This window comes from Desmodus rotundus, chromosome 7 (genome assembly GCF_022682495.2).
Source record: "Desmodus rotundus isolate HL8 chromosome 7, HLdesRot8A.1, whole genome shotgun sequence".
NCBI classification, from domain to species: Eukaryota; Metazoa; Chordata; class Mammalia; order Chiroptera; family Phyllostomidae; genus Desmodus; species Desmodus rotundus.
In genome coordinates, this window is record NC_071393.1 from 127,593,475 (window position 1) to 127,607,880 (window position 14,406).

The 14,406-nt window shown below is 47.5% G+C and overlaps 1 protein-coding gene across 1 annotated transcript; it reads left to right on the forward strand.

The window, feature by feature from the left end:
- Positions 1-385: 385 nt before the first annotated feature.
- CALM1 (calmodulin 1) lies at positions 386-10,955 on the forward strand. Its single transcript, XM_053927918.2, has 6 exons — positions 386-609; positions 3,356-3,386; positions 4,306-4,449; positions 6,587-6,693; positions 7,107-7,242; positions 7,408-10,955. The coding sequence occupies exons 1-6, from the start codon at positions 607-609 to the stop codon at positions 7,434-7,436; spliced, it is 450 nt and encodes a 149-aa protein (XP_053783893.1). The 5' UTR covers positions 386-606; the 3' UTR covers positions 7,437-10,955.
- The last annotated feature ends 3,451 nt before the right edge of the window (positions 10,956-14,406 follow it).

Here is a 14,406-nt window from a genome sequence, read left to right on the forward strand (position 1 = left end):
CCCAGCCCAGGCCCGGTGCCCCGGCGGCGCGGTAGGAGACGTGAGCCGTGCTCCCAGGTGGGGTGGGGCTGGGGCGGGGGGCGGCGGCTTCTGGTGCCCCGGCCACCTCAGGTCGGAACTATAAGGGCGCTCTGTCCTGGCCCCGGCCCGCATTGAGCCTGCCCCCGAAACTCCGCACCTCTGCCCGAGCGCTCGGCGTGGGGGTCCCGGCCCGGCGGTGGCAGACGCGCCCGAGGGCGGCGGGAGGCCGGGCGCGCCGGGGGGCGGGGCCAAGCGGGCAAAGGCCGGCCCTCGCAGCGCCGCTCGGAGCTAGACGGCCGTTCAGAGCGAGGCAGCCGCAGCCGCGGCGGAGGGATACGGAGCGCCGTATATATCCCACAGAGCGCAGGGTCGCACTTCGGCATTTGCGCTGGGAGTCTCGCGGACGCGGCGCCGTTACTCGCAGTCGGGCGGCGGCGCAGCGGCGGTAGCAGCGGCAGCGGCACATCGCTCAGCGCACCCGGCGCCTCGGCAGCAGTAGCGACAGCAGCGGAGGCAGCCCCGCGGTCACAGCCCCTAGGCTGGTGCGGCCACTCTCGACCCCTCTGCTCTTCCTCTGTTCGCACCATGGTAGGTTGGGAATGGCAAATGCCGTCGTAGCAGCTGCTTGCCCATTTCTTAACAGATTTTTAGCTCAGCCCGGTTTTTTTCTTTTTGCGGAATTTCTCTTTTTGTTGGGCTTCCCCCCTCCCCCCATTTTCCGGGTATTACGTAGCAGTTGCGGTTAAAAAGAATACATTTCGGATTTGCATCTCTCTCTCCTCGGTCAGAAATCCTCTAAATTTTGGTCTTCCAGGGGCTCTTGCTGCTGCAGCACCGGGGCTTCCGCATCCACCCCCTCCCCCAGCCCCGCACCACTGCATCCAGCGCGCCGCACCCGGGCTGCCCGCAGCGCCGCATCTTGGCTGGGGCCCTGGGGGGCGGGGGAGCCGGGCGGTGCCGGGCACTAGCCCCCTCCACCCCGCTGCCTCTTCCTAGGGTCTGGGGTGGCGAGTCTAGCGGGCCGGGGAGAATGAATGGGCCGGAGCGGGCGGGTGGCGCACACTGCTCCGACCGGGGCGTGGGGGGCGCCGTCAGTGTTGCCCCCCTCTCCCCCGCCTTCCAGTCGACCCCGCCGTCTCTCAGCCGTTGTTCCCGCCTCCCTCCCGGGGGGCGCGGCGCGGGCGTGGGCTGGGAAGGAAGGAGCCGGGGAAGGGTGGGGTGGGGGAAGGAAGGCGAGGGGTGGGGGGCGGAGGGCGGAAGCCGCGGGCAGGCCGCCCTGCGCCCGGGTGGGGCCCTGCAGTGTGGCTGGGACTCGTGTCTCCCTGTTTTTCACCTCCGCAGCCCCCAACCCCCCACCCAGGGCGGCAGTGAAGGCGTGCGGGAGCCTCGGTACACCCCGAGGCCCCTTCCCGCGGGAGGCGCTGGGTTGGCGCTAATTGGGGCGGGGGGGGGGGGCGGGGGAGGAGGGAGCTGGCGCGCGGCTCGGTTTCCATTAGAGACGCAAAGTTTCTGCTCAGGGAGGAGACGACGGCGCGAGCCGCCTGGGGGAGCTGAAGTGGGTAGGAGGCGCGGGGCGGACTTAGCCCTCGCCGGCCGCGCGGTTCCGGAGGGAGAGTGGGAGGTCGCACTGGTTGGTGAGGGGCGGCTCCCCCACCCCCCGGCCTGGGGCCGTCCCCTTGCACCTTGTCTGCCCTTAAGGCCGCACCCCTGCCCGCCCCCTCGTTCCGCGTTTCCCCACTCGGAGCTACTTCCAGTCCGCAGGGAGATGCCCTCCACGTTTCCGCTTTCTCTGTAGCTTCTAGATTGCCAGATGTGCCTGTGCGCCTCACTGGGTGTGTTGCCCACAGCCCCCTTCCTCCCTCGGCAGGGCTGACATCACCCACAGCGTTTTCTGGCTTGTATGGAGGGGAGATGGCCCCCTTGAAGATTCAGAGCACCCTTGCCTCTAAGGCTAACGCTATTAGGCAGTTTTTTTCTTGCTCCAGGAAGGCTGATGCTCTCAATAAACCCTCTAACACGATAGTTTTGCCGCATGGTGGGACTCTATTTCCCAGTAAGGGCGACCGCTTATCTTTAGAGGTGTGGCAGCGCTTCCTGTTGTACAAGACAGAGGTTGCTCTGGCGTTACATAAATCACCGTGTCTCCTCATTTGATACAAAGAAAATCTACTTGGCAGTCACTGGGGTAGAAAGGAAGGCAGGCCCAGTCCTAAAATGAAAAGAAAAAGTTTTTCAATATTGAAACACCATTCCTACCTGTGAAAGTTTCCATTTAAGAGAATAAATGCCGTCAGCTTTCTGTTAGGACTTATTTTGTAACTGGCTTCATTAGGTGCCCTTCATTAAAATAAAAATACATATTAGCTCTCCTTGAGATCTCGAATTCCCCTGGCTGGAGGCACAGGTTCAGTGCTTCGGTGAGAATTACCTCCCTGGCCATTACGGCCTCTAGTGAAGTGTTTATTATGAGCAGCTCTTATGTCATCTTTAAGGTGGGTAAACATCCTGCAGCAAAGTTCCTCCTCTCCAGCAGAGATGGGGCATAGTCTCATAATTGTGTAGTTTTGGGGGGCTTAAAACTGCCAATACGCAGTTTTCTAACAGCTCACTTACAGGACGTTCCGTTTTTTCCTTTGGCTTCTGAATCAGGATAATGTAACAGAAGGCATTAGCCATTGTAAATGGTAAACTCACAAATAACTGCCTAATTTAAGTGATTGAAAGCGTTTATTACATGGAAATGAAGTGAGTGGGGTAACTCATTGTGGTATTTAGTTTTTCCACTTAATTGTATCTCATAAAGTGGATATAAAAGCCTGTTAATCCATCCCAATGTCGTTATGTAACTCCGATTTGGAGGTTTGGAGCGCTCGCAGCAATGCGCAAGGTGCGCTAAAAGCCTGCCCCTGGACTAGATCCGGGCTGCGGTGACAGCGACGTCAGGCTGGGTCTTCTTGGATGGAAGCGGGGACTGCAGAGCCCTGGGAGCAGTAGGTGGCGCTCTTCTTTCTCAGAGCCTTCTGCTGCAGCCTATGCTGTGGGACCCTTTGCCACTAGAGGTGCCATTTTTCAAATTTTGAACTGACCCTTCCTCGTTACACCTCAGCGCACACAGCGGTAGGCCCAGAAAAGAAAACTTGAAGGCAGTTGTCACTTGCTTGTCATCCTTTGTTTTTGAAATAGCTTCAAGAGTTTCTGAATGACAGTGCTAAAGTTTTCAGTTAATATATTTCAGATATTGATGAAAGGTCGCTGTTAAAAGTGTAACTGGAGCAACAGTGTTGATCTCAAGAGTGTTGTAGATGGAATTATAACCTTTTCTTTCTCCACATAGGCTGATCAGCTGACCGAAGAACAGATTGCTGGTAAGTTGATGACTTCAGGAAGTCTCCAATAGACCAGAACTAGGCACCAGTCAGTTTTGGTGACTCCTCTGTCCCCTCTCTCCTATAATCTGAACAGTTTCCTAAGACTCTACAAATGAAAACAAAGCAGAAATATTTAGGTCAGATGTTAATCCTTGCCAGTGTTTTGGCAGTAACATGAAAGGAAGTGGAATTAGGGGACTATCCATTTGTTACACCCTGAGTAGCTGCCGGTGTTGCTCAGCATGCGAGGTTTTGCATGTAATGCAATTGCACTGAGTCTGTGACTCACAAAATGTAGCTTAGAATTTTTATGCCACAGGTCTTTCAGTAATCCACCGTGAAACATTGTGCTTGCTATTCTAAAATCTATGGGAATGGGTGGAAATGAATGCTAAGGCCATTATAATAATTACGAAGGGTGCTATGTTAGTTTAGGTTGTAGTAATCCCTAGGGAACTTTTTTGAGATGGTTTCCTTATGAAACCAGGAGTGCCTTTGGCGTACGAGTATTCTGAATGACACGTGGAAAGGACACACGGGTTACCTGGGAATGTCATGCCACTAGGAAACAAGGCATTCTGTGGCTGTAGAAATTTAACAGGAAGAGATGTGGAACACATGGACCAATTTTGTCATATTGGACTTAGGACTAATTTAAACGTGTTCCAACTTGGCGTTCTTTAAAACTGTGAGAATTCTGTGGTTTTATGCGGCTGGGTAACAGGAGCAGCGTTTGCTTTATGGACCGCTGAATAAAGGCCAGCCCAACGGGATGATTATGGTCATTATTTCAGTAGATAAAGACTGGGGGGGTTTTGATAACTTGGACAGCTTGCTTTGGCGAGCCCCAGGGAAGTGTGTATGTATTGTGGCTGGGTAAAGACATTGATCCTAAGAGGTAAACTTTTGTTTTCAGAATTCAAGGAAGCTTTCTCCCTATTTGACAAAGATGGCGATGGCACCATCACAACAAAGGAACTTGGCACTGTCATGAGGTCACTGGGTCAGAACCCAACAGAAGCTGAATTGCAGGATATGATCAATGAAGTGGATGCTGACGGTAAGGGCTTTAGAACTCTGAATGAGCGCCAGTGTTGTTCAAGTTCAGACATGTTACGAGACGGTCTTTCAGGTCCCCAGAGCAAAACAAATGTGCAAAGATCCTTCCTGTGGTTGCCTTACGGCCGCTGACAATTCAAATAGAAGACTGGGCCTGCCTTTTGCCCTGCTCACCATCTAGAATATTTCCTGGATCTGATCACTGTTGTTGTTTTCTACCTGCCGTGACCTACGACTCAGTTTTTATCTATCAGCTGACCCATGAGTCTGTGGGGAAGCAAAAAATAGCCATAGACTCTTTTAAAAAGCTTATTGTCTCTAAGAGGAGAAGAAAAACCCCCAAGTGACATGGATGAAGAACATTCTTAGATGCTAACATAGAATCGGACACAGTGTGAGCAGTGGATGCGTTTATTGAAGAGAATTTTGAAGATCATGTGAGGCTTGGAGGTGGAGTGCCTGAGGGCTGTAGGGAATGGATTGGCCCAACGAAACAGAGGGAGAGGATGTGTGAAGCGTGTAGCAGGAAGGAACGGGCAGTAATCCCAGTAGCAGGTGGTCACCAGTCAGTCATCTGTTCTTCTGGACTCTAGAGTAGTGGACAGTAGACCTTCTATTGCTCACTTCCATCAGTAAACAGTGTTTGAGGGAAACCCCTCCCCCCACAAGTATGTGTTTTTGAAACCATCTATATGGACTAGTAAATGTACTATATACCATTGTAGAACATAGTAGATTTTTTAAAGATGAGCTAAGAATAAACAGTTTGGACCAAGACTATTTTCTAGATGATTGACTTGATAGTGATCATTAAAAAAATAAGAGTTTCAAAGGTGATAAAGTTGAGTTACACTTGTCTGGTCACATATTTAGAAGCGGTGGTTTTGGTTAAACTCTTCAACAATGGCTGCAGCCCATTCAAACTACTTCTAAAGACTTTTTATCCTTAATATTGTTTTGGACAAAGAGATTGTACGTAGTTCTCTAGTTTGCTAAGGTGATCAGCTGTCTGGGAACATGGGGTGTCTTCCTCCTGCTTTGCGTAGACACTGGGCTTGGGGACTGGCAAGGTGTATTTTTGGTGCCCCAAGACCGTATGGAACAAGGAGAGGAGGGGGGAGGTCCCAGGTGACGGCATTTAGTATTCACCGTGAGTAAATACGATCGATGATGCCTGAGGACGGGCATCTCTGGCTGTGAGCATGCCACATAAGTAATGCTGATGCTCACGAATATCAATAATGCTTTAAAGTTTTGGAGGCCAAAAGAACTTGAAGGGATCTCTAAATTACTGTTTTGATTTAACAGTACTGGTGAAAATGCGTAACTTAACCTAAGGCTCTTTTCTTCTAATTTAACTTTTATTTCCATTTAATTCACATTACATTGTTAATTGTGTGGTTTGTCTTTGGCATGTTCATCTAACTCTCAGTTTTAGGGGAGGAGTTGTTTGGAATACTGGCCATAGAACAGATTCTTCTGACATGGTTTCCTAATGTTAATGATCTGAGCTGTGGGAACACTTCTGAGTTTTGTCCTTAATGGGAAATGAAGATACGAGTGGGGAGAAACGATTAGGTAACTAACCATGAGGTGGCTGAGAAATGCCCCCTGGAGAAGATCTTCTAGCAGTTCGTGGTCCATGGCATAATAAAGTCAGCGTGTGCCCCTCCTGATCTTTCTCATCCCTGGGGGGCCCAAATCTAGGCGTTGACCAGCACCACCAGCCAGTCTGAGTGGATCCCTTTGATCGCCCTAACTTGGAGTTGGGGCGGGCGAGGGGAGGTTACCTGGAGTGCTTCCCTAGGGAGGGGAAGATGCAGCCCGCGGTGCTATGTGCTCGTTGCCCTGAACTGTGCAAGCGCCTGCGGTTGTCAGGGATCTGTGTATCACTTTCCCTTGCATCGTTGAAGGCTGTCCAGGGCACCGATTATTAGTTTGAGTCACGTGAATCATGTGAAATTGCCCTGTGCAGGTTTTCAATAGTTCAGACCGACAAAGGGTCCAGCCTAATGAGATAATTTGCCAGTTTGTCCTAGCAAGTACTTACTATTCTATAAAGTGGTTCTAAAATTATCACTGCAGAGGAGCATTGCTGGAGCACTTACTTTACAGAGCTTTTTGTTTTTTAATTTGAGGTAATGGCACCATTGACTTCCCAGAGTTCTTGACTATGATGGCTAGAAAAATGAAAGATACAGACAGTGAAGAAGAAATCCGTGAGGCATTCCGAGTCTTTGACAAGGTAACCCCGGATCTGCATTGCAGATGGTACCTAAGTACTGCTTTTTTGCTATCACTTCCAAAAGCTTCAGCAATCTCTGTACTTAGAACACTTGCCTAACTGCCCGGGCCTCTGAAATCTCACTTTCAAATATCCTGACTTAAGCAGTAACCTTATCGAGTAAGGGTAAGCGTAATAAATAACAGAAAATTTGAACCCAGTTTCTTGTTACTTTCAACTTCTCTTAGCTTTTGAAAAGCTGCTGTGTATTCTGCCTGTGACGCCTGCATGCATGTGGTGGGTAGAGGTGGGAACCGGAGATCGGAGAGTTGTCGATGAGAGCAGAGTTGGCAGTAACTCAAGAGGGCGTCGTTAAGTCAAAGACCTTCTGTCGCGATCGGCCCCTCGTAGTAACGACTGCTGAATGTTTGCAGGATGGCAACGGTTACATCAGTGCGGCAGAGCTGCGCCACGTCATGACAAACCTAGGAGAAAAACTAACAGATGAGGAAGTAGATGAGATGATCAGAGAAGCAGATATTGATGGAGACGGACAAGTCAACTATGAAGGTAAAACACTGCTTCTTTAGCTTAGTTTTTAAGTTTTCCTTTTACAATCTCCACGAGTTAATTGCTTCACTAGACAGTCACCACTGTCTTTTCAGGCAGAGTAGAGATGTGTTCATAAAGCTGCTTTTGAAGATAACTGAAAGCTATGACTATTTGTCTTTTCAGAATTCGTACAGATGATGACTGCAAAATGAAGATCTACTTTCAACTTTTCCCCCCTCTAGAAGAATCAAATTGAATCTTTTACTTACCTCTTGCAAAAAAAAAAAAATCATTTACTCATTCTGTTTCTATATAGCAAAACTGAATGTCAAAAGTACCTTCTGTCCACACACACACAAAATCTGCATGTATTGGTTGGTGGTCCTGTCCCCTAAAGATCAAGCTACACATCAGTTTTACAATATAAATACTTGTACTACCTTAACGATAAGGAAGCACTTAGTGGACCCCTTGCAGTTCCATTTGCTAATGATTAATACACCGTTTGGGCTGGCCAGTTTTTCATGCATGCAGCTTGACAATTGAGCACAGTCAGGCATTTGTATTAAAAACGAAAAATGAAAAAACAAATTCAATACCTATTCGAATGGGTTCTAGTTCAGTTTGTTAGTATAATTGTCATAGTGGCAGGTTTACTGAGCGCAAACACACTTCAGATTGGCTTACCTCAGGATGTGTGTAGGAGACGGAGGGAAGGGTGAGCCGTCCAGACGTAGCCCCGCTAGCAGGGTGGTCCTCTTGTACTTCCAGGTGCCCCGGTCCGCGGTGACAGTGACACATCTCGGTGGTGTGCCCACGTGTGGTGGTTTCACGTTGTCTGCATTATCCTAGGGTGAAACGGGTGTCAGGCTGTCACCATTCACACAAATTTTTAAGAAAACTTTTACCAAGGGAGCATCTTTGGACTCTCTGTTTTTAAAACCTTCTGAACCGTGACTTGGAGCCAGCAGAGGTAGGCTGTGGCTGTGGACTTCAGCACAACCGTCAACATTGCTGTCAAGAAATTACAATTTACGTCCATTCCAAGTTGTAAATGCTAGTCTTTTTATTTTTTTTTTTTCCAATAAAAAGACCATTAACTTAAAGTGGTGTTAAATGCTTTGTAAAGCTGAGATCGGAATGGGACGAGGCAGTTGGAGGGGAGGCCAGTGTACCTTTAACTGCCCCAGCCCAGCTTTGGGTTTCCCTCCCAGCATCCCGGCACCAACCTCTGAGCCTGAAACCAAGCAAAGACGGACTGCTTCCTCATGTTCATGGACATGCAGGTCTGTTGTATTTTCACGGGGGGGAGGGGGCAGTGAATCACGGTCACTTAATGATGATTCAGGCAGCAGAGCTCTGAAGTGAAGGAAAAACCACTTTCTCTCAAGCATGTATCTAGGGGTTCTCAATTGTGCTGCTGATTACCTGTTCTATGTAACTACTTGAGACCATCTGTGCAAGAGACATGAGTTAGTGTGTCTGTAACTCAATCCTCGCTCTGTGTGGTAGAAGCAGTAGTCACTTTGCTAAGCCAGTCTTTTCATGCCTAAAATACACTACCAGTCACCTTTTTGATTCATGATTTTTGAGTTATGATTATACCTATCTTACCCTCTTTCTTTTTTTTTTAAAGTTGACTTTGCTTTCTTACCCCCTAAGCAAAGCTAATGGTAGCCCTCAGCTTGAAAGTAAAACACCACCTGAGAGGGAATTTTGTGTCTCTAAACCTGTAACCAAAACAGTTGCTGGTACTGGTCTTTGCAGTGGGGTTGGTCTGCTTCACAAAAGCCCCTTTAAAGGCATGTTGCATTAAGTGCAGAACTCTGAAATGCAGGTTGGATGTGCATTTTCCGGGGTGTTAACCGGCTGTATCTTATTAGCAAGGAGATCTGGGTTTTGAGTGTTTGCGTGGGAGGTTTTAATTTGCCAGGGAACAGTGGCAGGCTGCTAGGGAGGCAGTGAGAAGCACTTGGCAGCCAAATGGGTGCATTCAGGGCTGATTTATAGAGACCCTTGGCTTCCCCCTCTCCTACTCCCTGTCTTTCTGGCGTTTTGCAGCTTGTTAGATTTCCTGCCAGAGGGGTGGGTTAGAGCAGTGGAGAGGAGCCTGCCCATCTACCTCTGCGGCTGGTCCTTAGACTCTGGTTAGTAGGGTTGAGGTCGACTTCATAAGCTAGGTTTGGCTTTCCTAAATTCCTGCATCTGGAAGGAACACCTAAGAATACCTTGGGGGTTCTGGTGAGATGGGAGGACCGAGGGCTCCTGGTTTGAACAAGTTACGGGCCTGGATGTTTCTTGCATGGAGGTCCAATGGCCTGTTGACCCAGTCTCAGGCCTCTGGTAAAATGACCTCTTGGTAGTTTCAAAGAGGGGTTGGGGTGACTTGTTGAAAACTTTGCCTTCTATCTTACCCTTTCAACCAAGTCTTTCTAGAAGCTGGGTGGACTCCATGTCAGTGGTCCCACAGTCTCTCCTAAAGGACTGCCTTTGAAACCAGGTTCTGACGTGGCCAGAATCCTACATGGGGACCAGAAGCTTTCCCCCAGGGAACGCTGAGTCCCGTTCGGCGCAGAGGTGCAGCCGAGCCCGCAGCAGCCTTTTGCCTCTGGCATTTGAGGGGACGGCCAGCCCAGGGGTCAGCAGTTTGCAGTTGCGTGAGTTTGAGAGAGGAAATAGCTGAATGTCGTGGCAGTACTTTTTAAGTTGGTTAGCACCTTCCTGTAAACTCTCGCCCCTACTTCTAACTGCTCTATAAATATACATATATATATTTATATATATAAAGTGACTAGTTTAACTGGCATCCCGCTTGAGCCTGAGACTTGCCATAAAAACTGCTGAGTACTTGGCAAACACTTTCATAGTTTTGTTCTCCATCTGTTTGGGGTAGGTGTTGAGCAAGGCAAATGTATCCTGATATTTCAGATGGGCTTTTACTGCGCTGTTGCCAAGGAAGGCTTTTTCTGATTTTTTGACAAATGAATTTTTGCACACTTTAATTGATGTCTTTCAGCAACTTAAAACATTGAAAATTAGCTACTGTACATATTTTTATATTCTCTTTCTAAATGCATGTCTGACTGTACTTGTAACCACATTGTAATGAGTGGCTGTCCAGGGGGCCTGGCACTGCTGTGGCCCCTCGGAGCAGCAGCACTGTCAGCCCCCCCGCGGACTGGGAGCTTCTTCCTAAACAAAGAATGTAAATTTGGTCCATCTACTCTTCATTCAGTCAATTATTTCAAACATTTGAATTAATTATTGTATATCTGAAATAATCCTTTTACTGTATATCCTAAATTGATCCTTTTGGCAGTGACTAGATTCCACGAATGTGTCTTAATCTATCCCTCCAGCTGGCAATGACTATTTTCTTTTTCTGTCCCTCGAAGTTGTCCGGTAGGAGACACGTTGCTGTCTGTATCCCTTGGAGTGAGAAGGTAGTGGCATGGGTGGAGCGTGTGTTCTTTCTCCAGATCTATTACAATGTTCATTAAACACGTCTGTAGCAAAGATTGGTGGTAGTTCTTTTGTTACTGAAGTTACCCTTCACCGTGGTGATTTGCAAAGGAGATGTACTTGAACGTTTCTGTAAATCTTGAGATAAACTGTTTGGAGATTTTACCACCTCTCTGATGGGGGACCAACTCTATGGAAATTGTAAATAAGTTTTATTTATAAACCTGGCACTGTATTCAATAAACATTTCTGCAGCCTTTCATCTCTAACTGCGAACTGTGTAGGTTTTTAGCTTGCGTAGCTTTCAATCCCTTTGCTCAGTGAACAAGATACACCTGCCTGCGGATGTAATTCCACCTAGGCTCCAGCTCGGTGGGGGAGGGGCCAGAAATGCCATAGACACATCCTACTGTAGCCTTAGCTAATTTTAAGTAGTTTGTATAACTGACATTTTAACACAATCTCTTGGTCTCTTCATGTATCCAGGCTTGCTTTGTGCAGAAAATGTACACCATAAAAAGATTGATTTTCCTTTAACTTCAGTGTTAATCCAAGTCTCCTTGGGAATTGTGTAAAGAAATACACTTTAAAAATAAGACGGGACTTTTAAATTACCTGAGCACGTTGGTCTGCCATCCCAGGAGCAGGGTCACCGAGGAGAACCGAGTGGGTTACAACTCCCTTCGGGACCTTGGAGTTGATGCTTCCCCTTCTTCTGTGCTGTCCCCGACTCTGCTTCGAGGACGAGCTTCCCTAGCAGGAAAGGCCACCTTCTGGCTGCCACCCATTGCCAGAAGGAACTTTTCTTGGCTGCTTGCCCCGTGTCCTTTCCCGCTCGGCACAGAAGCAGGGAGAAGGCTGAAAAGAAGGAACAATCACAGGGTAAGCCCTGGTTTGGCCATGAAGCTTGAGACATCTTCACATTTAAACATAGTCCCTCTTGTATCCAGGAGCTGGGACTACAAGGATGTGGACACCACCATGGGGACAGGCTTGGCACCTACTTTGGGTTCTGTCCCCTCTGTAGCCATGGTCCCTTACCTTCTTTGGGTCCCACTTTCCCTCTTGGTAAAAGGAAATTATTGGACTAGGTGCCTTTTACCTGTGTCTTTCTAGGATTCTGACCAAACTTGGTGTTTAAATGGAAATTGCAGCTTCAATGGTGGGAGGCAAAATAGTGTGGGAGTGCCGTATGCTCTGAGATGACAAATGGGATTTTTAAAGTCCCAGCAGCTCCATGTTGGGGGTGGAGTGCAGGGTAAACTTGCTGTTAAGACTGATGCAATGCTGGAACGTGGGTCAGAGAAACTGATCATGAAGTTACTTCCACCCTCTGCACAGGACGGAAATAGGAAGCCACCACTTGGCCTGTAAGAGATTTAGTTCAAGGGACAACGTCATCTGGTTTGAAAAAAACACAGACATTTCCGATTTGAACTGCAATTCTTTGGGCACCGGGGGCTGGAGCACCCAGTGACTCAGGACGCCTTAGAAGGAAATAAAACTTAGAAGTTTTTTATAGCTGGGTGCATCTCCTCTCCCACTGCCCTCAACCCTCTGCCTGGGGAGTGGGAGGGACTAGCTCACGCTCCAGTGCCCCATGGGACAGCTGACTAGGCCCAGGAGCTGGCTGGCTTTCCCATCTCCCTGGCTGACAGTCACTATACTTGTGTTAAAAAAAAAAAGATGGCGGTTTTCCTCCTAAGAATTATTTCTGTTCTGCCTCGGTGTCTGCAGCCTTTGGAGTGAGTGTATTTACGCGTTCAGAGAGTATTTCAAATGTCATGTTTTAAAGTTTTCATAAAAATGAAAGGGAAGATCCAAGTCGTCTCCTCTAGTCATTTCTTAAATAGTTTGATGCAACACAACTCTTTTTTCCTGCCTGCTTATAAGCATGTACCGTTTGCTTTTAAACTAATTCTTTCCCTTTTTGAATCTTAACATACCCTTTAAGTTGTGATTTCTTGTTACTGTAAAATATGAATTCCGCCCCCCTCCACACACAGACTGGTACCAGAATCAAGATCTGAGACAATGGATTTTTTTAAAAATAGAAAATAAGTGAAAAAGTAATTATGAAATGATAATGTCTTAGTTCAAAGGTCTGGGCCATACGTTGTAGGTCACACTCCCAGTGCGAATGTCTGTATCTGGTGACTCTCAGATTTTTGAGGGTATTTCCTGTGACCAGAAGTTTAGACAGCCCAGTCCCATTTTTACAAAAGTATTTTTTCTGAGTATTGAAAAATGTTGCTTATCGTATAAAATTTGTGATATCAAATAACCCCAGTACCCTACAGAACATAGTTAACACTTTGTATTTCCTTCCAGAATTTTTTCTCACTCTATGGGTGTGGAGATACAGTTGAAAAAATTGCATTCTGTATGTATGGTTTTTAAAAATTAAGCATAATATTCCTGATTATATTCAACTATATATTGTATATATACATAATATAGGTTTTATAATCTTTCATCCATTATACTTTTTTCTTGATAAAATTCATGTACTATAAAATTCACCCTTTAAAAATAGGCAATTCATGGTTTTTGACATATTCACAAGGTTGTGTAACCATTAACACCAGCTAATGTTAGAACATTTTCATCACCCCATAAAGAAACCCTGTACCCATTAGCAGTCTCTTCCCATCCTCCCGTTCCTCTGCTCCCGGGAACCACTGATCTATTTCCTGTCTATGAATTTGCCTATTCTGAATGTATATAAATAGAATCATGTATTCATAATCTTTTTTTTACTTTTGATGTTGAGCATCTCTATAAACTTAAATTCTTGGAGGACCTGGCTATATCAATACGGCATAATTAGTTATGCCTCTGATAGAGGCCATTCGGCACATTCCATTTCGAGCAGTTCTAAGTGTGAAAACACTCGTAATAGGTTGCAGCCTGCTTCCTTTTAGTTCCCACCTGCTGATTCCTCCCTGCCCATGATCCTCCTGTCTCCCTCTTACAAGGACCCATCTAGATGATATTGGGCCCATCTGGACAACCCAGGATGCTCTTTCTACCTCAAGATCTTTAGCTTAATCACATCGGCAATGTCTCTTTTTGTCACGTAAGGGAACATGTTCACACATTCCAGGAATTGGGGGTGATAGTCTTTGCGGGGGCATTATACCGTCTGCCACAGCCTATAATTGGCTAACCTTGGATCAGGTGTTCACCTCTGGACCAATCAACCATTCCTAGGAAACTGGGCTCTTTTACTCGTTCAGAGCAGCTTCCCCAGGAACCCCACAGGAGGGGGTGCTGTCTGAACCCAGCGCTGCACAGGGGCGATGAATGCTTCCCACTTCAGGGGCATTGCTATCCGCTCGTCACCCAAACTTAAAACGTGGGACTCATGCATAACCCCGTCCTTCACCCTTGTACAGTACCAATTATATTCGTTTAACCAACAACTAGGTCTACGCTCTTGACTCACAGTCACTCATACGACCTTTGCAGCAGCCCCGTGGAATAGTTATCATCATCCCCATTTTCCAGAAGGGAACTTGCGGCCCAGAGAAGCTCCAGCACTCACCCAAGCTCCCACAGCTGGGAAGCCGGGAGCCAGGATTTGAACCCAGGAAATCTGGCTCCAGCTGCTGTGCTCTTAATCACCCTGCAGAGCCACTAAATCCTTGCCCTGATTTCGCCAACTAAGCCTTTAGCAAATGCCGTATTTCTTCCCTACACCATCTCACTTCCTCCTTG

Excerpts from the sequence above, each read along its gene's own strand:
- CALM1 (XM_053927918.2), top strand. Across the intron at positions 6,694-7,106 it reads CATTCCGAGTCTTTGACAAG|GATGGCAACGGTTACATCAG; the intron begins GTAACCCCGGAT and ends GAATGTTTGCAG. Across the intron at positions 7,243-7,407 it reads CGGACAAGTCAACTATGAAG|AATTCGTACAGATGATGACT; the intron begins GTAAAACACTGC and ends TTGTCTTTTCAG.